The sequence below is a fragment of the Pteronotus mesoamericanus genome, unplaced genomic scaffold (genome assembly GCF_021234165.1).
Source record: "Pteronotus mesoamericanus isolate MK-2021 breed Mesoamerican mustached bat unplaced genomic scaffold, CSHL_Meso_final scaffold_167, whole genome shotgun sequence".
Lineage (NCBI taxonomy): Eukaryota > Metazoa > Chordata > Mammalia > Chiroptera > Mormoopidae > Pteronotus > Pteronotus mesoamericanus.
Window position 1 is genome coordinate 30,903,304 of NW_026555308.1, and position 25,653 is coordinate 30,928,956.

The 25,653-nt window shown below is 35.1% G+C and overlaps 1 protein-coding gene across 1 annotated transcript in view; it reads right to left on the reverse strand.

Moving 5' to 3' along the window:
* Positions 1-671, reverse strand: part of SRFBP1 (serum response factor binding protein 1) — a 74,773-nt gene extending 74,102 nt beyond the window's left edge. The window contains exon 1 of the mRNA XM_054589348.1: positions 599-671. Coding sequence (XP_054445323.1) covers positions 599-671 — 73 coding nt within the window. The remainder of the gene's footprint in view (positions 1-598) is intronic.
* Positions 672-25,653: the final 24,982 nt, after the last annotated feature.

Consider the following 25,653-nt stretch of genomic DNA (forward strand, 5'->3'; position numbering starts at 1 on the left):
CCTCTTAAATGGCCTCTTTGCTTCTAGCAAGATAACATCCAGTCCAAGCCTTATACTGCATCCAGAGTATTCTTTGTAACTGAGATATGTGATTAATTTACTTCTCTCTGTACAATTCTTCATTGGCTCCCCACTGCTTTTAGGATAATTTTAAACCCTCTCCATTTGTCATGTAATACCCTGAAGCTTCAACAATTAGAACTCACATCCTTGCACTTTATATACCACAAATACTCAACTGCTATACTTGTGACCCCTGGAACGTTCTATTGTTACGAACCTCTGAGCCTTTGCTCAGGCTGTTTCCAGTGCTTGGAAATACCTTCCCCACCTGTCTGCTTGATAAATATCTGTTCTTTCTGCATACTTGTGGAAAGATACCCACATCCTTCTCCCCTTCTATCATTCAGAACTTTATCACTCTATTGGTCTCTGAGACCACCAGGACTATTCTCATCATACCTGTGAATTCTGTGTATTTTGTTTCCCACCAGAAGTCCCAGACTCTCATCCCCATTTGGCTTGTGTTTAATCTTATCTGACTCCAAGTCCTACCCCTATTCCTAATTTCATTCCCTAAACTCTGTTGGTGTACTACCTGCATCTTGTGATTCTTCCTTATGAAAATCTGTATCTTTAACATCTTTGTTAAACATTTCCTTTACCTTCATGTTCTAATCACGACTTGATTGCATCATTACCGCGCTATTTTTTTAAAACAGATTTGAGAGAGGGGGAGGGAGAGAGGGAGGGCAAGGGGAGAGAGAGAAGGATTTGTTGTTCCACTTATTTACGCATTCATTGGTTTATTCTTGTATGCGCCCTGACTGGGGATCAAATCCACAACCATAGTGTGTCAGTACAACGTCCTAACCAACTGAGCAAGTCATTTAGGGCTCCCATGCCATTTTTCATACAGCTTTCTCAGGCAGTGGCTATTTTTTCTCCTATGGCCCTGTGTCTCTGAGCCTGAAACTGGAATAAATGCCCATTTCATTTCTCTCTATTGTATCAAGAGCACTGTTCATTCCTTCTTATAAAAAGCTTCCATCATTGAAGCTTCTGCCATCAGACTATGTCACTTGCTATTATTGTTTCTACTGTTATACACAGGTCAGTCTCTCTTATTCCTTGAATATTTGAGTATTGGTTCAGTATCACTTTCTCTGGAACAACAAATACAGAACTCTGATGATTGCAGTATTCATATAGATTCAAATAGACGAACCTTCCAGTTCCCTGCTCTGGCTTCTCAATTTTTTTGACTTTCCTTTATTAACTCTATTTTCATCCTAAAATGGCCAACTGCTTGCATGTTCTTACTCTAAACTAGCCATAATCAACAACAGCCCTCTTTCCTCCATAATTTCAATTGTAAACATCCAGTTTTCTTTTCCTTCCCAGCATTTTATTATAAAAAGTTTTCAAACATAGGAAAAATTTAAAAGAAATTTACAGTAAAAACTTGTATATATAGCACTTAGATTCTGTCATTAATATCTTACTGTATTATCTACCTACCTACCTATCCATCCATCCATCCCACCCTCTCTCCATCCTTAATCCATTTTATTTTAAGTGCATGCCAAAGTAAATGGCAGGCATCAATAAACTTCCCCTTTAATGCTTTAGAATGAATATAATTAACTACGGTTTAATTATTTGTTTACAATAATAGTAATTCTCTCTCTCCCCCCTTCTACCTCTCTCCTCTCTCTCTCTCTCACACACACATACACACCCCCACACCCCCACACACCCACACACCCATGCATTTATTTGCATCCTGCTTTACTACTGGATGGTGATCTTGAGGGCATGCACAATGATCCATTTATATTAGTATCCCTTGTGGCTAGCATAAGAGCATTTAGTCATTTAGTAATTGGTAAAAATGATAGTTCAATAAATGAAGACCTCTCCTTACAATCTAGTCAGTTAACTAGTCAGTTAAGATGATAGGATAAATCCCACTGGATAACTGAAAATCAGATTTAGGTTACCTTGACAGATCAGGCAGTGAACAGTACCAGGATGTCAGGACACAGACTGGGTTTATAGACAGGTCAGGCTTTTTCTTGAAACCATTTCCTTTCATTACGTTCTAAAGAAGTGAAATTGAAATGTATTGCATGAGCAAAAGGTATGATGCTTAAGTGCTTTCTTCAGAAATGTGCATTTATTGCTGTAGTCACTTTTATTTTCTATTATGGCTAAGTGTACACTAATGTTTTTATTAGTTTACTATGTCTAAAATAATTATAGCCTCTCAATAAAGAATTACTTCCAGAGTGCATTTTACCTTTGAACTTAAACAAAACTATATCATATACAGCATAAATACACCAATAAGTAATAAAATGTTTATATCAAATCTGTTAGGTTACATGGATAAGACATTTAATAAACTGAATGCAACCCGACATGGCTTTTAGATATATGTGTTGATTTTTCATGGTTGCCTATAGTATATGTTACGCTAATGTCATCATGTTAATAAGAAAATTAAGACTATGTAATATATCATATTCACAACAATGTAATTGGATAATTTATCCTTCCTGCAAAGAGAATCAGTCAGCATACTTACTGAACAGATGCAAAGAAAAAAAAAGATATGATATGCTCTAACAGGATAACACCACTAATAATACTCAACAAGAGGCATGTGACATAAATGCGAACCTTAAATGATAGAACAACACCTTTTATTTATTTATTTTTTTAAACACAAGCGTGATCATAAAACCATCTGTTTCATAGTCAGCTTGCGATGTACATCTGGTATTGCTATATTGGCTCACGAAGTATTTCCTAAATGCACATTAAAACACAAAGTGAATATAGATAGTCTATGGGCTGAGAGAATAAATGTCCATATGGCTTCCTTTAGTACCTTCACTAATTTCATCGTATTTCTTAATTATGCTCTCTCTGTAAGCATGTAACTGTTACTATTAAAAACACATACTGATTAAATGAGTGTTTGAAGGACAGTCAGGTAACTGGTTGCTTCAAGTTAGTTGTGTAAGCTGAGTATAACTTCATTTCTATTTAATTATTCCTTCCTATTAAAATAACAGAAAATACAACATCACTAGAGTCTTTCAATTGTACTATAAAGTACAATATGACTATATTGTTAGAAGAAATGGCAAAGCTTAAAGTGGTAAATTAACATAGAGCAGACAATGGGTTCTGACTTGAAACAGATTTAAAAAGACAGTTAATTTCTTTGTCTAAACTCAGAAGACACCCTTAACCTTTTATTATCATTGACCTCAGAGAATTTGTAATTCTATCTTTAGAAGAGTAACATTTGATTTAAAAATAATTATTATCAAGTTGATCAATATTTCACAGGAAAGTTTTCTTTATACTAGTTGACAAAAAACTGCAAAGAATTTATGGGCATTAGATTATTTTAATTATCATGTGAACTACTCTTTTTTTAGGTCTTTTCTTAAATTTATTGGGATGACATAGGTTAATTAGATTACATAGGTTTCAAGCATACAATTCCATGATACCTCATCAGTATATTGCATTGTGTGCCCACCATCCAATGTCAAATCTTTTTCCATCACCAAATAATTGACCCCCTTTATTCTTTCCTGCCCTCCCCAACCCCCTTCCCTCTCATAACCATCATACTGTTGTCTATGCCTATGAATTTTTATCTGTTTTTCTTGTTTATTCATTCATTGCTTTCAGTATTATATCCCACATATGAGTGAATCATATTGTTGTCAACTTTGTCTGACTTATTTTGCTTAGCATGATATTTTCAAGATCCGTCCATGTTGTTGCAAATGGAAGTATTTTATCTTTTCTTAGGGCTGAGTGGTATTCCATTGTATATATGTACCACATTCTCCTTATCCAATCATCTATTGAAGGACACTTTGGTTGTCTCTATGTCTTGGTCACTGTGAATAAGGTTCACAGTGAACATAGTGGTGCATGTATCTTTGCAAATAAATGTTTTCAAAATTTTGGGGTAGATCCCCAGAAGGAGGATTGCTGGGTCATATGGTAACTTAATGGTATTCTTAATTTTTTGGCAGAGCCTTCATACTGTTTTCCATAGTGGCTGTACCAGTTTACATCCCCACCGGCAGTGAATGAGGGTTCCTTTTTCTCCACAACCTCTCCAACACTTGCTCACTTGTCTTGTTGATAACAGTCAATGGTACCTCATTGTAGTTTTGACTTGCATCACCCTAATAGCTAGTGAAGTTGAGCATCTTTTCATATACTTGTTGGCCATTAGTATGTCTTCTTGGGAGAAGTGTCTGTTTAGGTCCTCTTTGGATTGTTCGTTTGTTTGGTGGTAAGTTGTATGAATTATTTTTTTATTTTGGATATTAACCCCTTTTGCAAATATGTTCTCCCATCCAGTTGGCTGCCTTTTTGTTTTGTTGGTAGTTTCTTTTGCCCTGAAGAAGGTTTTTAGCAATTAGGCAAGAGAAAGAAATAAATAAAAGGCATCTGAATTGAGAATAAAGGAGTAAAATTGTCACTTTTTGCAGATGGCATGACTCTTTATATGGAAAACCCTACAAACTCCACCAAAGAACCATTAGAAACAATAAATACAGTAAAATTGCAGGAAGTAAAATCAATGTACAGAAATTCACTGCATTTCTATATACTAACAATGAAATTTCAGAAAAATAAATTTAAAAAATTTATTTTGCAATTGCAACAAAAAGAATACAATACCTAGGCATAAACTTACCAAAGGATGCCAAAGACTTATCTACTAAAAACAACAAAGCATTATTAAAAGAGATTTAAAAGGACTCAATAAATGGAAAGATATTCATGTTCATAGATTAGAAGAATCAACATAGTTAAAATGTCTGTATTACCCAAAGCAATAATATACAGATTTCATGCAATCCCTATCAAAATCCCAATCACATTTTTTAAATAAATAGAACAAAAATTCCCCAAATTTGTATGAAACTGCAAAGGAGCCCAAAGAACCCAGACAATTCTGGGAGAAAAAAGAATAAAGCCAGAGGTATAACACTCCCTGACTTCAAATTATACTACAAAGTGACAATAATCAAAACAGCGTGCTATTGGCAGAAAAACAGATATACAACCCAAAGAAACAGAATCGAAAGCCCAGAAATAAACCTATATATATATGGGCAAGTAATTTTGACAAAGGAGCCAAAAACATACAGTGGGGAAAACAAAGCATCTTCAGTAAATAGCGCTGGAAAATTTCAAAGCCACATGCAAAAGAATGAAACTAACCTATCATTTGTCCCCATATATAAAAATCAACTCAAAATGGATTAAACAACTAAATATAAGACCTGAAACAATAAATTACATAGAAGAAAACATAGCTACTAAACTTATGGACCTTGGTCTTAGAGAGAATTTTATGAATTTGACACAAAAGTCAAGGGAAGTAAAGGCAAAATTAAATTAATGGGGCTATATCAAACTAAACTACTCTTTTTTATCACAACCCTTCTCCTCTGAGAGTTTGAACTCTTAGGATTTTAGGATTTACATTTGCATTTTTTTTTCTCCTGTCAATGCTGCTTTTTTCAGTATAATCCTGTTCCTTTTGCTATTCTGGCGAAGAGGAACAAATGTTTCCATTAGGATGTTTTCATTTTTAACACCTCTTAAAATCAATATTTAAAAATATTTAATTTCTTAACCAATGTTGACAACAACATGGGTAAAAGGCCAATTATTTTGGTAGGTGTGTAATACTTTAATAATTTTTAGAGAAATTTGGTAATATATATTAAAATGTAAAATGTTTATACTCTCTCTCAGAAATCTATTTTGAGAAACAGGTACACTTTGCAAATGTACACAGATATTTACAATATATTCAAATTCATTGAAAGTATTAATTATACTCTCATTTACAAATTGTAAAATATTGAAACCAAGAAAATTGTTGCCCAATAAGGGACAAATTAAATATATTATTTCCTATCTAAGCTCATCTTTCTGTTAAAAGGAACCCAACTATAAACACAATAAATGACTAAAAACAAATATAAAGCACTGTTAAAGTGTGTCTTATGCTTTTTAAAATCTAATTTGTTTTCTTATTTTTGGTTTGGATCCTGAAAGACTTCTTTTTATGTTATTATATAGTTCTGCTATACTTAAATATTTTACAACCAGCAAGCATTACTCTAGTAAACTGACAATTAATAAAGATAATGAACCATTTCAATGGTTGTAGTAGATACTTGGAGTAATTTTTAATTCCCTTATCCCTTTTCCTTACATACAAAAACTGTTCATCTTAGCATATCATACTACTCTTGAAATCTTTACCATCTTTTGTTATTTTAAAATCCAATCCTTCCCATTACGTAGCTGTTACCTTTTCGATGCCAGTGTGATATTCTATGTAATTGAACTTCTTTAAGGTTATCATTTTTCCTGTAGTTTACATTGTACATGTTTTTGGAAAATTTATTTTGGATCCAGGACAATTTGTTTCCTGCATAGAATCAACAGACATGGTTTTGGTGGGCTTATTTTTGTCATTTCTGCCATGTAGCTAATCCAGTACAACCTAGGCTTCCCACCCACCCTTCTTTTGTCCTAGAAGTCTTTGCTGGGAAAAAATGTAGAATTAGTCCTTAAATGTCATTAGCTTAATAATACAGCCAATATTGGAGGACCATCCATTTTTTAAAAAGGCTAATAGACCTGAAATATTTTGAAATAATAAAATAGTGCAGGATTTAAGCAACATGTATACTTCTTATCCATAAGGAAATTCTGATTGAAGTCACCACCTCTTTCACATTTACTCAGCAGACAGCAGAGGCCTTGACATCTGTAACTCCACACACAAGCATTCTATAGTTATGGAAGGACAAATATGGAGTAAACACAATTAGCATTAGAGCTTTTAAAAGTCAGAATGGAGTTTGGTGATATGAAGATAATGACTTCTACTTTTAATTTTCAGTAATGTCTATATTCATAGATAAAGTAATAAATTATTATTTCAAAACCATTTAAGATAAACACTAGAAAAAACTAAGAATATCTATATAACCAACCCATAGGGGATGACCGAGAAGAAAATGAAGAAAGGAAAAATCGAAAGTATTAAAATTTCCTATTTGTTCTTAGTTGAGTGCAAGTGGTAGCAAATGGCTACTTTCTAAGGTATGGGATTGAATGTATTTTATAAAGTTCTATTTATAAATATGTAACTAAAATAGAGGAGAAACTTCTGAATTATTAGCATAAAAAGATATTCACTTTTTATATATTCTAAATTATGAAAAACACATAAAATCACCTGCTTCCAAAAATAAAGCAATCTCAGAGACAAATACTAAAGAATTACTCCAGGAAAATAAAAATTAATGAGGTAATAGTTAAACTTAAAAAGTCAGCAGAGGGAAAATAAATTAAGAAACTTATTGCAAATTCTAAGTATAGAATCTTTAAAATGCTTAAAAGTCTGAACTGAAAATTTCAATGATATCAACATGGAATGTTGAGGGACAGGAGCAAGCAGAAAGAAATAGATAGAAATAGCATATTAATGTTGTCCTATTAGAGAGGAGTTTGTATCAATAGTGAAGAACTCTAGATGTTATTTTTAAAAAGCACAAATGTTAAAAATTTACTAATGACTAGAAGAAAAAAATAGGACATCTACTTTAAAGCCAGTAAGTATATAAGAACCAAAAGACAAATGGAAAATAGATACAAAACAAGAAGAAACAGAAAGCATAGTGAAAAAAACAAAATGAAATAGCAGTAAGAAATACAGACATTTCAATAACCACAGTAAATGTGAATGTTAAGTGTAGCTATTAAAGAAATAGGTGCTCAAATTAACTAAAAAAGCCCCTAAATCCAGATAAATGCTTATTATAAGAGACATTGCATATATGTTCATTACAGCACTGAATATGCAAAGGAAAATGGAGGAGTGTTTCTTGGCAAGATGAACAATTCATCATAAACAGCAAGAAGATGTAGTAGGTGGAAAGTTTACACACCAAACAAATTTGCTTAAAATTTATTATTTGATCTGAGAAATACAAAATCTACAATCATAGTGGGACATTTTAATATTCATACATCAGAAATAACAAAAGATTAAAATAGGTAAGATTACTGAAAATTACAACCTTAAATACTACGGTTGGTTCAATAGAATTGTATGAATTTTCTTTTACCAAAATATAGAATACTCATTTCTTTCAAACAACCAATGTCTTTTCCAAAATTATTTATGTTTAGATCTTGGATGAATCTTAACCAACAACAAAACTTGTTTTACTGGAGGTCATATTTCCCGATCTCAGTACAGTATAATTAAATGTCAACAGTCAGAAAAGTACACAACTAGAAAATTAAAAGACACCTCTAAATAATATTTGTGTTCAAGAGGAAATTCAAATGGTCATTATGAGCTGCTCATAACTGAACAAGAATAAGTGCATCATATATCAAAACTTTTGGTTATGGTTAAAGCAGTAGACTAAAATATGTATGGCTTAATTCATTATAAAAACTAGTTAAATATTGAAAACAAATAAACTTTAAGAGATTAAAAATAAAAACCAAATATACCTTAATACAATTTAATATAAAATTTCAAAAGATTTTTATCAGTCACTGTAATATTATATTTTTGAAAATAACAATAAAAAGAACATTTGGTAAATACTATCAAGATGAAAGCAGAAATAACTTCAAGTCGTTATCATCGTTATTGCTATCAGGTAGCAGTACAAAGGTAATGACAAACTTTATAGAAATAAATTAGAACTAAAGGAAATGTCAAATTTCTTTTTATTTTAAGATTTTATTTATTTATTTTTAAAGAGAGGAAGGGATGGAGAAAGAGAAGGAGAGAAATATCAATGTGTGGTTGCCTCTCACACACCCCTTACTGGGGACCTGGCTTGCAACCCAGGCATGTGCCCTAGATTGGAAATTGAACCAACAGCCCTTTGGTTTCCAGGCTGGGGCTTAATCCACTGAGCTATACCAACCAAGGGGTGAAATGTCAAATATCTGAGGCCATATATATGAACTAAATTACCCTAGAAAAAGTTAAAATGAGTAGACAAATGAAATGTTAGTGTATTGGGGAGTTCATCAAATTGGAAAAATGTGAGGACAACACACAAAAATTAATTACTCTTCTTTACTCAACAATAACCACTGAGACAATGTTGAGTGGAAAAATGAAGTTGAGATATTAGTTCAACAGTATAATGCTATCTATGTAAACATTCTCTCTAAAAGATAATGTTCTTTTTATACTGCTATGTGTGTGTATATATATATATGCAGGTAAATATGATACTAAAAAATTATCTGATGTTTTCATGCTAAACTAAAAATAGTGGTTATTCTGGAATAGGAAAGGAACTAGGATTGTGATTGGTGCTCAAATTTTAAACACTGCAGGTAAGTCTATAGGTAGTTCAATCAGTAAGACAAAAGCAGAGGTCTTACCTGTAATTTTAAAAAATTACCGTAGGTTGTCTTTCTTGTTTGCTTTCACAATTAAATATTAAGTTAAAAATAAACACTAAAAGAAAAATATAGTAAAAATTAGTAACACTCTGTTGTGAGGATATTTTATTAATAGAATATGATGAAATTCTTAGTCCTGCGTTGCAGTTTGTCTGTAGCAAAGTGTTGTAAATCAAGACTGTCTTAGGCAAAATGAGATGAAAGGCTACCACAATCATGTGACTATGGAGTTCCGAATGCTAGCAGGCCATTCAGGCTGGAGGTCAGTAAATATCAATGATATTTCCCAGTCTCAATAAATAGCTTCAAGCTGTAGAACAACAGAAAGGCTTTGGAGAAAGAGCAGAATCACAATACGGGGGCCTTGTGCTCTTAATTTTGAAGACTAACTCCCTGTATTTGTTTTTCTTTCAAACTTTAAAAGGCCAAATTGAGAAGTCCCAGCAAGTAGTCAGAAAATTTTGTGTTTATTATGCACTTGCCCCCTCTGACTTTAGAACCTTGGTTTGCTTTTCTACAGCCTGTTTGAATCATATCCAGCATAAATTGGATCTCTACAAATCAATTGGGGATCTTTATTTCTGACCTCATGTCCACACTCAACATTTTTAAATTGTTCATTCAAAAAATATTTGAGTTTCCACTGTATTTAAGTCATTCACTCTTTTAGAAATTTTGACAGGAGTTAATGTCACTACTCTCAAAGAACCGAAGAACTAAAATTCTTTAGGAATAGTGATTTGACACATGGAACAGTCTGACAGCTCTCAGGGGAAAGGGGAGTTGGGGGGCTGGATGAAAGAAGGTGAGGGGGGTTAAGCCATATATCTGTTTTTAGGTGGAGATGGGCAAAGGAGGGAATAAATGGGGAGGGAAACAGACTTTGCTTTAGGCAATGGGCTCACGATGTAATGCACAGGCGACATTTTGTCGAGTTGTGCATTTGAAACCTGTATGGTTATGTGAACCAATGTTACCCCAATGAATTCAATTTAAAAAAAAAGCCTGTGATACCCACAAAGACAGATTTTATTATTTATTAATAAACTTCACAGTGAAGGGACCCTTTTGAAGCTCAAAAAAAATGAATAGTGATTTAAGGAGGTTTCATTAAATGAAATGTCAGTTGGCTAATATTTTTGACACTTTAAGTTTTCAAGGAGATCCGTAATGTAGAGAACATAAAAAGACGCAAAAGTGGATTTCAAACAAGATGAAACATGAAACAAATTAATATTGAGTACTTTTAAAAAGCATTTCTTTATCCCCACCTGAGGACATTTTATTTTATTGCCTTTAGAGAGAGAGAGAGAGAGAGTGAGAGAAACATCGATATGAGAGAGAAACATCAATTGGTTGCCTTATGGTACATGCCCTGACTGGGACTGACCCCGCAACCTGGGTGTGGTATCCCAACTGGGAATCAAACCTGCCAGCAGTTGGATTACAGAATGATGCTCCAACCAACTGAGCCACAGCAGCCAGGGCAATAGTGAGTTCTTTTTACCAAACACTATGCTAGTCACTATCCACACATATCGTATTTAACCCTCACAACAGTTGATAAGGCAGGTCAGCTCAGTGCATATGTTTTCTGAGTACATACTGTTTTCTTTTTCTTGTAAAATCAAATTCCTGATTAGGGCTTGGTGATGGTATGATTGGACTGTAATAGAGAATCTGTAGCACAAAGAAATGGGAGAAAAGACTAAACATCTTTGTTAAAATCAGTTTTTGATACTTTTATCATCAAGCTAAAGAACTTCAATTTTAGTCTAGAAATTTGATAGTCACATCAATATCTTCTATCATTGACAAAGTAATAAGCCATTGGAGACCATAAGAGAAAGATAAAAGAGCAGGAAAAAGGAAAATAAAAGTACCTCATTAAGGTACTTAAGTGTCCAGTAGCAATATTTGTTTGGCATCTCATATATATCCTTAAGAGCTCATGAAATATATCCTGTGAAGCTGTCTGTATCAAAGATATCTCTCCACTTTTTGAGAAGATAAAGGACAAGTGCAAAAGTGTATGGGAAGAAGATAGTTGACAGTCTTTTTTTCTGGTAAAGGTTAGTTGGGAAAGATTAACTACATGCTTTATCCATTATGCATATCTTTCTCACTTTTAAAAACCAAAGTACTTTAATTTGATATGGGTTTAAGGGTTAGAAGAGTTAGAAAGAATAAATTATTTCAGAATAAGCAGGTTATATGGTCATACCACAGCAACGACCTCATATTTTTAATCTCCCGAGAAGACTGATTGCTGCTAGGGGTACTGAATACCACAAATGTGCAATGCGCATATTTTAGATTACTATGTAGAGAACAGAAGGAATGAACTTAGATTGTATAGCCACATAGAAATCAAGATAATACAATAATTTGAACAGACAGAGTAAGAAATGGAAGATTCATTGAACCACCATCATTTTAAATGATAGGCTATGGTCACATGTAATATTATTAATTTTTATGGAAAAAACCTGTATGAACTGACATCTGGATGTTTGACTGAAGGGAATAAATGAATGGGGCTTGGAATAACTGATGGAGCAGATATGGTATAACAAGAAGTATAACACCAAAGAGGCCTTATAAGGACTGGTGATGATGATAGTTATGAGCAGTATCCTATAACAACTGAATTTAGTCAGAAAGAAACAGAAAAAGAGAAGAAAAGATGGAAGAAAGGAAGGAAGGAAGGAAGGAGGGAAAAAAGAAAAGGGAAGAAAAAAGAAAGAGTAGGGGAGATAAAACGGAGGAAGGGAGAGAAAGAGGAGGAAAGGAGCGGGGGAGACAAGGAAAGGAGGAAGGAAGAAAGGGAGGGAGGGAAGGATGGAAAAGGCCAACTAAAACATGTGAGAAAGAGGAATAAATATTTATCAATAAAATATCATAGTGTTAATAATGAGTCAATCCAAACCCTACTTTCATAAATGGAAGGCTTAACACAAATTTTGTCTTCAGTCCCTCCCGCTTATAGTGGAGAGGGAGATCAAGATGATAGATTTCTGATGATGACTATTGTTGTGTGTACATGTTGTGTATCTTTAACAATCAGCCTCTTTTACTTTGCCAGTCCCTTTCCTGTACTGCAACTGTATATTTTAGTTTTACCAGACATACACCTGATTAATCTTGCAAGCTGACTAAGGTGCCTGAGGCTCAGCTCTAATTGCCTCCCAGTTACTGTCTGTCACAATTTTTATGACAAAACCTTTTAAAGTATAATTTGTTATTTTTGGATTACTTCCATGAAATAATTCTTAGTCAGCACTCACCATTACCAGGAGTTGGCTACTCCTGTCATTCTTCCACCAGTTTAACTACGTCTTCTCGTACTTTTTCTGAGTTGTGCTTATTGAAGCATCATTTTATACAATAAATTATACAAATTTTACGTGTAGAATCATGTATGTTATTTGCTTCTCACTTACTATATTATTGACCTTTGGTATAGAAGCACTTACATCTAAAATACTCTGTTGTAGTCTGTGTTTAATTTATATTTATAGTATTTATAATTTTTTAAAAAATAATAGCTTAAACTGAAAGCTTATGTCTGAAATAAAATCAAAATAAATAATTCACATTTTGAAGAATTAATTTAATGTCCCATTAGTAAATAAAAAAGCCACAAATTCACACAGTTTGAGAAAGCTAAGGATGGACAAAATTCAGAACTTTACCTACTCTGACTACAGATATCCAATCATGTTTAATTTTGCATCTGTTAATGGAACCTACTTTCTCTCACATTATTACTATACAACATTAGGGGTGAAATCTACTTTACTTTCAGTTTTGCTTTATTTTACATGGTTCCTAATATTTCTGGCTTAAATAAATTTCCAGAAAACCTTTTAAGAAGCACTTACAAATTCTTTCAGGTCCTTGGTATTTATTATCATTACAGAGGAAAGCACATACTTGAGTGGGAAAAAAATCTATACATATTATACATTATTTAAAATGTAGCATAATTTATTTCTTGGCTTCATTTGTAAAAGTTAATGCTTCTAATGTCACATTGTATAAAACATTAGCATTGAGATAATGCCTGAAGATATTATCCTCTAATATGGAACATAATTATTCTTTTTTAAAGTTCAGTAACAACTATGAATTAGTTATAGTAATTTAGGTAGGCCTAATTTAGATGCTTATTTTGAGACTATAGTCAACTTTAAATTATTTTAAAATTATATTACTCTAAGTCATGACACTATAAAAATCCTAGAGGGAAAACATAGGCAGGAAAATTTCAGATATCCCACGCAGCAATATTTTCACCAATACACCCTTTAGGGCAAGGGATATAAAGGAAAGAATAAACAAATGGGACTACATCAAACTAAAAACTTCTGCATGGCTAAAAAAAAACATGAACAAAATGTAAAGTGAAAGGACCATATGGTAAAACATATTTGCCAATATTTCAGACAAGGGTTTGATGTTCAAAATATATAAAGAACTCACATGACTCCACACCAGGAAGACAAGCAATCCAATTAAAAAACAGGCAAAGGACCTGAGCAGACACGTCTCCAAGGAGGACATACAGAGGGCCCATAGACAAATGAAAAAATGCTCAACATCACTAGCCATTAGAAAGACACAAATTAAAACCACAATGAGATACAACTTCACACTGGTCAGAATAGCCATCTTTAATAAAACAATAAACAACAAATGCTGGAGAGGTTGTGAAGAAAAGGGAACCCTAGCGCACTGTTCGTGGGAATACAGACTGATGCAGCCACTGTGGAAAACAGTATGGCATTTCCTCAAAAAACTAAAAATAGAACTGCCTTTAAATCCAGTAATCCCACTGCTGGGACTATACCCTAAAAGTCCTGAATCACCAATTCAAAAGAACCTATGCACCCCTGTGTTCATAGCAGCATTATTTACAATCGCCAAGTACTGGAAACAGCCCAAGTGCCCATCAGTAAATGAGTGGATCAAAAAACTGGTGCCTTTACACAATGGAATACTACAGAGCAGAAAGAAAGAAGGAACTCCTTTCTTTTGTGACAGCATGGATTGAACTGGAAAGCATTAAGCTAAGTGAAATAAACCAGGTGGTGAAAGATAAATACCATATGATCTCACCTATAAGTGAGATCTAATTGACAAAATGAAGAAATGAGTAAAATAGAATCAGAGATTAAGAAATAAAGAACAAACTGACAGCAAACAAAGGAGAGAGAGGAGGGAAATAATTGGGGAAAGAAGGGGAAGGGGCAAGCAAAGGAACACGAATAGAGGACTCATGGGCACAGACAATGAGGGGGATTGATTGCGGGGGTGGGGGCAGGGGGGAGGGGTGAGCAATGGTGAAAAATGTGGGACAACTGCAATCGAACAATACATACATATATACATACATACACACACACATACATACATACAATTAAAAAAAGAAAATTCATGTTAAACCTACTTTAACTTTAAAACAAAAAAATGTATATCTCTGTTTTGCAAATTTAAGCCATTCTTGTAGAATTCTGATGTTTGTGCACCACCCCTCCTATTATTTACATGATATTTTCTGTTGAGATGATTCTTAAAAAGACAACAAAACAAATACTGTTTTAGCCTTTATAATAATATCAGTTTTTATGTATTAGTAATATGTTTATTTAATAACAGTATCTTTAAATTTAAAGTGTTTATCTGTGTAGTAACTAAACTGTATCAATTGTTTGTTGTTAAATGTACCACATTTTGGGAATGACTGTTAAGTTATGAGTTATGTTATGAGGAAATGAGGTTGTGTGGGCACATCTCTAGCCACCAAGTGAAGTGCCATCCAGGTCTATAGCTTCAATGTCTGGTAATCAAGGGGCTACTAAAACCTGGTAAAAGAATCAACCAGGCAGAATCATAGGTTTCAGTGTATAGAAGTCTTAAACAAATATAGATAAACTTTTAATTTCTGTTTAAAAATGGTATATTAGATTAAAATATAAGTTAAAATACTATAGTATAGATAAATGGTCCCCCAAAAATGTATGTTATCTTTGTGGAAATTCTTTTTTTTTGCATTTTTAAAGAATTTATTTTTGAATAAATCACTTATTGAAAACGGTTTAAGATCAACAGTAAGTGTGATTTTACTTAGAGGTACTTTAAATAATACATACTTTTATTCATATTATTTATTCATATATAAATCATGGAGAAAATTAAATTTTAAGCTAGAGTTGATTCAGATCTCTATTGTAATTGTTGGAATAAAGATTGCAGTATTCATTTTGGCATTGTAGGTGGTCAGTTTGCCTAAAGAAGGAAAGAAAATGATACTGATAGGAGAGGTACTTAGTGGTTAAGGGAAATGAAATAAAAGACCTTTTTCTTTCATATTTCACCATTTGTGTGACATTATCCTCCCTCTTCTGAATTACTGTTAGCAGAATTCTGATCCTCCTATTTGCTGTGCTTAATTGAGATTTAGAGATGGAATTCCATGGATTCATTCAATTTACTGCTGGTATACCAATTTACATTCTTCTTGGTGATTTTCTTTTTATTTATTTTAATTTATTTTTTCAAGTACATTTGTCTCTGCCTACCTCCCACCACTTTCCCTTGCACCCTCCCTCCTTCCCTCCCTCAGCTCTTCCCCTTTGGTTTTGTCCATGAGTCCTTGCTATATGTTCCTTGACTTTCTCCTTCCCTTCCTTTTCCCTGCCCCACCTCCCTCCTTCCCTCTTGTCTCTGTTGATTTCTTTTCCTTTCAGTGTTGCTGGTCCTTTTTCCTTGCATCTTTGTATTGTTGGTTAGGTTCCACTTGTAGGTGAGATCATATGGTATTTGTCTTTTGCCCCTGGCTTATTGTGCTTAGCATAATGCTCTCCAGTTCCATCCATTCTGTTGCGAAGTTTAGTAGTTCTTTTTTTCTTTCTGCTGCATAGTATTCCATTGTGTATATGTACCATAACTTTCTGATCCAATCACCTACTGATGGACATTTAGGTTGCTTCCAACACTTGGCTATTGTAAATTGTGCTGCTATGAACATTGGGGTGCATAGGTTCTTTTCTATTGGCGTTTTGGTGTTCTCAGGGTATAGTCCCAGCAGGGGAATCGCTGGATCAAAAGGCAGTTCCATTTTCAGCTTTTTGAGGAAATTCCACACTGCTTTCCACAGTGGCTGCACCAGTTTGCATTCCCACCAACACTGTACTAGGGTTCCTTTTTCTCCACAGCCTCGTCAGCACCTGTTGTTTGTTGATCTGTTTATGATGGCCATTCTGACCGGTGTGAGGTAGTACCTCATGGTGGTTTTGATCTGCATTTCTCTGATGGCTAGTGATGCTGAGCATTCTTTCAAATGCCTCTGGGCCCTCTGTATCTCTTCCTAGGAAAAGCATCTGCCCAGGTCCTTTGCCCATTTTTTGATTGGATCATTTGTCTTCTTGGAGTGGAGTCGAGTGAGTTCTTTATATATCTTGGAGATCAAACCTCTATCTGATGTATCATTAGCAAATATATTTTCCCATATGGTTGGCTCCCTTTTCATTTTGCTGATGTTTTCTTTCGCCGTGCAGAAGCTTATTTTGATTAGGTCCCACTTGTTTATTCTTTCCTTTATGTCCCTTGCTTTAGGAGACATATCAGTGAAAAAATTGCTGCGTGGGACATCCGAGAGTTTCCTGCCAATGTTCTCCTCTAGGACTTTGATGGTGTTGCGACTTACATTTAAGTCTTTTATCCATCTTGAGTTTATTTTTGTGTATGATGTCAGCTGATGATCCAATTTCAATTTTTGCATGTAGCCATCCAGCTCTCCCAACACCATTTGTTGAAGAGGCTATTATTGCTCCATTTTATGGTTCTGCCCCCTTTGTCAAATATTAGATGCCCATATAGACCTGGGCTTATTTCTGGGCTTTCTATTCTGTTCCACTGGTCTATGGATCTGTTCTTGTGCCAGTACCAGATTGTTTGAGTATAGTGGCTTTGTAGTATAGTTTGATGTCCGGTATTGTGATCCCTCCTACTTTGTTTTTCTTTCTCAAAATTGCTGCGGCCATTCGGGGTCGTTTATGGTTCCATATAAATTTTTGAAATGTCTGTTCTATTTCTGTGAAATATGTCATTGGTATCTTAATAGAGATTGCGTTGAATCTATAAATTGCTTTGGGTAGTATGGACATTTTGATGATATTAATTCTTCCAATCCATGAGCACGGTATATGCTTCCATTTATTTGTGTCTTCCTTAATTTCTTTCTTCAATGTTGTATAGTTTTCTGGTACAGGTTAAATTTATTCCTAGGTACTTTATTTTTCTTCTTGCTATATTGAATGGTATTTTTTTCTGATTTCTTCTTCTTCTATTGCATTGCTGGTGTACAAAAATGCCTTTGATTTCTGAATATTGACTTTGTGTCCTGCTGTTTTGCCAAATTCACTTATTAGGTTGAGGAGTTTTTTGGTAGAGTTTACAGGGTTCTCTATGTACACTATCATGTCATCTGCAAACAATGATAGCTTTACTTCCTCCTTTCCTAATTGGATGCCTTTTATCTCTTTCTCTTGTCTGACCGCTGTGGCTAGGACTTCCAATACGATGTTGAAAAGAAGCGGTGAGAACAGACATCTTTGTCGTGTCCCCGATCTTAGCAGGAAAGCTTTCAGTTTTTGCCCGTTGAGTATGATGTTGTCTGTAGGTTTTTCATATAGGGCCTTTATTACGTTGAGGAATGCCCCATTTATTCCCATTTTGCTGAGTGTTTTGATCATAAATGGGTGCTGTACCTTGTCAAATGCTTCTTCTGCATCTATCGAGATGATCATGTGGTTTTTGTCTTTTCTTTTATTTATGTGATGTATCACGTTTACTGAATTGCGTATATTGAACCATCCCTGCATCCCTGGGATGAATCCCACTTGATCGTGGTGGATAATCTTTTGAATGTATTGCTGGATGCGGTTTGCCAATATTTTGTTGAGGATTTTGGCATCTATGTTCATCAGCGATATTGGCTTGTAGTTTTCTTTCTTGGTAGGGTCTTTATCTGGTTTTGGGATCAGGGTGATGCTGGCCTCATAGAAGGAGTCTGGGAGTCTTCCCTCCTCTTGGATTTTTTGGAATAGTCTGAGAAGGACAGGGGTTAGCTCTTCCTTAAATGTTTTGTAAAATTCTCCTGTGAAACCGTCCGACCCTGGGCTTTTGTGTGCCGAGCATTTCTTGATTACTGCTTCAATTTCCCCAACTGTTATCGGTCTGTTCAAGCTTTCTGTTTCTTCCTCCTTCAGTGTTGGAAGATTATACTTTTCTAAAAATTTGTCCATTTCATCAAGATTTTCAAATTTCTTGGCATATAATTGTTCATAGTAGTTTCTGACGATCCTTTGTATTTCTATAGTATCAGTTGTTATTTCTCCTCTTCGGTTTCTGATATTATTAATTTGGGTCCTCTCCCTTTCATTCTTGATGAGTCTGCTTAAAGGCTTGTCAATTTTATTTATCTTTTCAAAAAACCAGCTTCTGGATTGGTTGATCCTCTGAATTGTTCTTTTCGTCTCTATGTCATTCAGTTCTGCTCTAATCTTGACTATTTCCTTCCTTCTACTTGCTCTGGGATTTATTTGTTGTTGTTTCTCCAGTTCTTGAAGTTGTAGTGTTAGGTCTTTGATTTGAAATGTTTCTGTCTTTTCTAGGTAACCCTGTATTGCTCTGAACTTCCCTCTCAGGACCGCCTTTGCTGTGTCCCATAGGTTTTGGACTATTGTGTGCTCATTTTCATTTGTTTCCAGAAATTTTTTGATGTCTTCTCTTATCTCATTATTGACCCATTCATTGTTTAATAGTCTACTGTTCAGTCTCCATGAGTTTGCAAGTTTTTGAAGTTTCTCACTGAGGTTGATTTCCAGTTTCAATGCCTTGTGGTCCGAGAAAAAGTTTGGTATTATTTCAATTTTCCTGAATTTGCTTTGTGTCCTATCATGTGGTCTATCTTTGAAAAACTGCCATGAGCTTTTGAAAAGAATGTATATTTTTCTTCTTTGGGATGTAAGGATCTATATATATCAGTTAAGTCTCTTTGATTCAGTGTGTCATTCAGTGCCACAATATGTTTATTAATGTTTTGTTTGGAAGATCTGTCCATTTTTTATAGTGGGGTGTTGAAATCCCCTACTATCAGTGTGTTGCTGTCTATATCTTTTTTGAAATCATCCAACAATTTCCTTATAAACTTGGGGGCTCCTATATTGGGAGCATATAAGTTTACAGTGTTGATATCTTCTTGATAGATTGTTCCTTTAAGTATGATAAAGTGCCCCTCTGGGTCTCTTTTTATGACCTTTGTTTTGAAATCTACTTTGTCTGATACAAGTATCGCAACTCCGGCCTTTTTCTCATGCCCATTCGCTTGGAATATTTTTTTCCATCCCTTTACTTTCAATCTGTGTAGGTCTCTTGCTCTGAGGTGGGTCTCTTGTAGGCAGCACATGTGTGGGTCATGTTTTCTTATCCATTCAGCTACCCTGTGTCTTTTTATTGGGGCATTTAGTCCATTTTCATTGAGAGATATTACTGATAGAAACTTACTCATCTTTTCTCTTTGTACCTGTGTTCCTCTCTCTCTCATTCTTTTCCTTCATCTGCTTAAACCAGTCCCCTTAGCATATCTTGGAGTGCTGGTTTGGTAGAGATGTATTCTTTTAGCTTTCTCTTGTTTGGGAAACTCCATATTTTCCCTTCTATTTTAATTGAGAGCCTTGCTGGGTAGAGCAGCCTTGGCTGTAGGCCCTTGCTCTTCATGACTTGGAATATTTGTTGCCATTCCCTTCTGGCTTGTAGTTTTTCCGTTGAGAAGTCAGCTCCTAGGCGTATCAGGGCCCCCTTGTATGTTACTTTCTCCTTCTCCCTTGCTGCCTTGAGGATTCTCTCTTTGTCTTTGATAGTTGCCATTTTAATGATGATGTGTCTTGGAGTGGACCTCTTTGAGTCCCTCTTGAGTGGGGTTCTCTGTGCCTCCTGGATCCTTGAGAGCCTTTCTCTCCTCAAATTAGGGACATTTTCCATCATTACTTTTTTGAGGAGGTTCTCTATCCCTTGCTCCTCTTCTTCTCCTTCTGGTATCCCTATTATATGGATATTATTGTGTTTCAGGTTGTCCTGCATTTCCCTAAATGCTTCTTCATTCTTTTTGAGTCTTTTTTCCATTTCTTGTTCTTTCTGGGAGCTTTTTTCTACCTTATCCTCCATCTCACTGATTCGATCCTCGGCTTCATCCGGCCTGCTTTGGATTCCTTCTACTGTGTTCTTCAATTCAGAAATGGTATTCTTCATATCCTCTTGTGTCTTCTTGATAGTTTCTATGTCCTTTTCCAGGCTGATATAGTTTGTTGTAAGATCCTAATAGTTTCTCTGCAGTTTCTCATAGTTCTCTTTGAGCTGGCTGAGCTCATTGAGCTTCCTTAGAACCATTGTTTTGAATTCCATATCTGATAGTTCCCTTGCCTCTATTTCATTTAGCTCTGTCTGTGGGGAGTCCCCTTTTCCACTCATTTGGGGGGAACTTCTTTTTCTTCCCATTTTTGTGAGAGTCTGTTAAGTAATTTACTTATTTTTTTTTATTTATTTTTGCTTCTGCTTCAATTGGGCTGTCTAGATTTCCTGACTTTGTGGATTAAACTTCTATGGTAGTAGGTGGGTCTTTTTATTTATTTATTTTTGTCCTTTACTTTTCTTTCTGCGCCTGCCTCTGATGATGTCAGTTGTTGACCCTATATGACCTTGGGTTGTTCGTTTGAGCCTTCCAGGAGTCTACTGTCTGTGTCTGACTCCTGCTTGGGGCAGCTCTGTGACCCCTTCAGTCAGGGCTGGGCTATTTTTTGGAATCACTCTGCACTCTCACGCTGGCTCCTTGAGCGCGCTCCCCAGCGGGGCGGGATCCCCTGCCTGCCTGGGCTCGCATGTGCTTGCCCCAGACCAGGGGGCTTATCCGCGACTTCACATACTCATCTGGCCCCCCTGGCCTGCGAGTTCCCATGCACTGGTCAGTTTAGGGTCTTCTATTGTGTGTTTTCCCCGCTTTTGGCTCTTTGGGTGCGTTGCTTGCCCTTGCCAATTGGGGACTACGGAAATGGGAGGAAGTCAGCTCCAGGACTCTCCAGTTAATCCTGTCTCTGGTCTCTCCTCCAGGGACTCTGGGCAGCTCTGTGACCCCTTCGGCCGGGGATCTACTAATTTTGTGGGCCGCTCTGCAATCGCGGGCAGGCAGGTCAATTTACGCCTGCCCTTGCCGCTCTGTGCACTCCCTCACAGGCCATATCGGTGCTAATCTGTGCGAGGCCTTGCCGGCCGGTGCAAGCGTTTGCCAGCCCGCGCCGGTCACACAGACGCTCGCCAACCCTCGCTGGTCACTCCCTTTGTGGAAATTCTGACTGCAAAATCTTGCCTGCCAACAGTGTTGGCATACTTAACTATTTGTGGGCAGATATAATAGTCAGAAAAAAAGTAGATAAAGCTTCTCAAAATAGGAAAAATGACCATTTAGGATATGGATAAATAAACAATAGACCATCATGGAATTTTTATGAAAGCTAGATTTTCATGGTGCTTCCTCATTTTCCATTTCTGTAGATGTGAGAAGAGTAAGTGTAGATACTGTACAATAGTAGAGGCTGTATTTTCTTGAGTTCTAAATATGTAGCCAGATAGAATTCAAAAGTGCTAGGGAAGATAATTGAAAATGCTTTTGATGTAAAGTAGTCTAAAAAAAATCTGTAAATTGGAGACTTGAGGGATGCCCGTTGGAAATACTGATTTTGATTTAAGAGATTTAGGATATACTAGACATCATCAAAATTAGTACTGTGCTGAACCATGTAATGTTTGAAACTAGTTAAAGTTTTTGCTGAGATTTGATCTGATAGGTATGAGATTTTCTCTTCTGCTATAAATAATATATTAGAAATTAATGTTCAGTAATTATTTACATGTATGTTTTAATAAGGCATTTATTCCTATAGAACAAGCTCAGTTGAATAGGAAAACTTGCTCTGATCTTTGGTAGTATTTTGCGATGTAATTTGATATTTGGTACGAGATTTTATTATGTAAATTGCTAATGATAATAGTCTAAAAAAAGATCAAAATTTTTACAGCAGTTTTGCTCAATAAAGCTGTTGTCTTCCTGCATTTCAGGAATTTCATTTCCCTGTTATAGCCTAACTTACAATAAGATAAAATGAAAATTTTTATGAACAATAATAGTCATTAAAATGATGTTGTGAATGGTATGGTCACATTCTTTATTATAGCAATGCAATTTGTGGCCAACAGTGTGAGTTCATGGATCAGACAGCTCAGGTTCAGTCACTAAGGATTTCTTTTTAAGCCTCAGTTTTATCTTTAAAATGAAGATAAAAAAGCACCTTTTTGATTTGATTGTTGTGGGGATTAAATGAGATAATTTCCACAAAGTTCTCAGTATAGTGCTGGGGACATAGTAAGCATGCCACAAAAAGCTATTATTTTAAATAGTAATATGATAATAAATAGTGAAAATGAAATAAACTAAAACTGATGACATGATTTTAAGTGATATAAAATTTGTATATAAGTAATTGAAGCAGTATTTCTTGTTAATATTATTATTACCAGTTGAAAATAATTCATTAGCAGTGGGTCTAAAACATTCAATTATCATGTAAACAAGCTCTCCCTCTGGGAGCCAAGAGGATAGCTCTCAGAATTTTTGTAAGCCATCAACATCCTTTGATGATTGTGGAGAAGAGGTAAAAATGAGCTTTTTCTTTTCTTTTTTAAAAATTGTCATTCAATTACACTTGTCCCCATTCCCCCCCAACACTGTTACTCTCCCCTGCCCTTCCACCACCTCCCACATTTAATCCTCCCTGACCCCCCCCCCACCCCTTTGTCTTTGTCCATGGGTCCTTTATGCATGTTCCCAAACTGATGGCCATGAGTTTCTTTAGGTGACAACCCAGTGACAGAGTTTGAGCTGCAATGGTCAATTAAATTGTGCTATAAAGTGATGACTCACAGTACCCTCACTTATTCATTCTTGACCTTTACTTTTTGCATAACATGTGCAAACAGACTTACTGCTTTAAAACATTTCAAATTTACAGTTGTCCTGAGTTATTTCAAATTTTAGAGAAAAATATATTTCATCCCTCACTTTTCACACAACTCATTTTTCAGATGCATTTTAAGAAATAAATGTGAAAAGATGGAAATAAATAACCACCAATATGGACAATATACAATGCATGTCTTCAAGTGATTTCTGTATTAGATGCTTCAGCAAAGAGGACCTAGAATATCTTAATAAAGATGTTAATAATGGCAGTGCTCCTGAGAGTGTCATGCTACCAATCAATACCACATACTTAAAGCTCTGGAGATACAAAGGTAAAAACTGTTTTCTGATTTAAAAGAGCTTACTGTAGAGTAAAGGATGTTCATAACAATAATAATGACCTTTCTAAAGATCATTCTCCAATAAGTGGAAAACTCATCTGTCTCACTGTACAAGAAACTTCATGAATTTTAAAAAACTTTATTGACATATTGTTATGTTTGTGAACCTTTTGTTAGTTGAAAATATATTTATTGACTACCTACTATGTATGCCAAGCATTTTGTGAGGTGCTAGAGGTACCACATGAATAAGACTGAATATTTGCTTTCAAGAAATGTTTAGTCATGTGTTCTAGTACTACATTATAGGACGGAATAAATGACAGTTTTAAAATGTATTAATAAGTGAATCCAATGTCAGCCAGAGAAAGGAAAAAAAGTTATTTACAGTTTTCTTTTCCTATTCTCGGACCTCTTCTGAACTCTTGAGTGCTTTTTTTGGTCTTTTTTGATATTCGTGTGACTTTGGATTAGTTTTGTTTAGATTAATGCATCAGTTAGGATTCTTGATGATGACCAACAGAAACTGACTTTGATTAACTTAAGAAAAAAGAAAAAAGAATTTATAGAAAGGATAATGCATTACTCCTGAAGGTTCAGCAAGGATTCAGGAAAGAAAAGAAATCCACTCTAGCTTCAGGGATCTCAGCAGTGAAGACTCAGGCATTTTCCTGGGAAATATCTCAATTCTGTCTATTTTCTATCGTTATGTGTCTCCACCCAATATTCAAATTCCTGGGACAGACAATCTGATTTTTCTAATGTGAGTCAGGTACTGATAACTTGGAGAAAGGAAGAAGGAGCAGCATGATGTATAGTTCTGTTAGAACCATATGGAATAGAGGAGTGGTTTTCCAAAGGAAGACTGGGATGCTGTTAGGATAAGGGATGCTAGGCAGCTAAGGCCAGTGCTTCTCAAAGTTGAGAAGTGCATGGCCTTCTTTCAAATGAAAAAGAATAATCACACCCCTCGTCAATGTAGTTTAAAATGGTTTTTGTTTATCATTTTCAATGTTTTTGAAGTTCAAGCATTTTGTGCTTAATTTATAAATATACTACCTCCTCTTCTAAGGTTGTTGAATGGGGAAGAATGAAAAAATGATGACTAACTTTTGTTTCTTGGTTTAAAACATGAAAAGTTACCCATACTAGTAAAGTAATAGTGCGTTTCTGTAATAGTGTGATTTGCTCAGTGGTGCTGTCAACTGGTAGCACCACTGGGGAGAACAACAGAAACACACTAATCATCGTACAACCCTCCCCTGCCATAATCTCCAAAATAATTTTACCAATTAAATGCAAACAAAACTAAAAGAGAACATAAAATTTTATTTTAAAACATTGTTTTACCGTGACAGATGATGTTGCTTGCTGAAATTGAATCATTGCTCAAAATATAAATACAAAACCAGCTGCTGCAAAGCAGGTTCTTTTAAATTTGGCATGCCTGTACCACCATATGCTCAGGGACAACTGAAAATTCCCTTCACTTTTCTTTGTTTAAACAGATTCATAAGCATTGCTTTGAGAGTGTTCAGTGATATCCATCTAATCTTCGTTTGGCATGAAACTATTATTTGTATATTAAGTCCACATCTGTGCTTTGTATCAGCCTCAACAAATAAAGTGAACCATTTGGTTTCAATGTGATAGTAAAGACAAATGCAACAGGTGCTGAAATGATGAAACTGCACTCCAAGTATAAGGCAGATATACAGA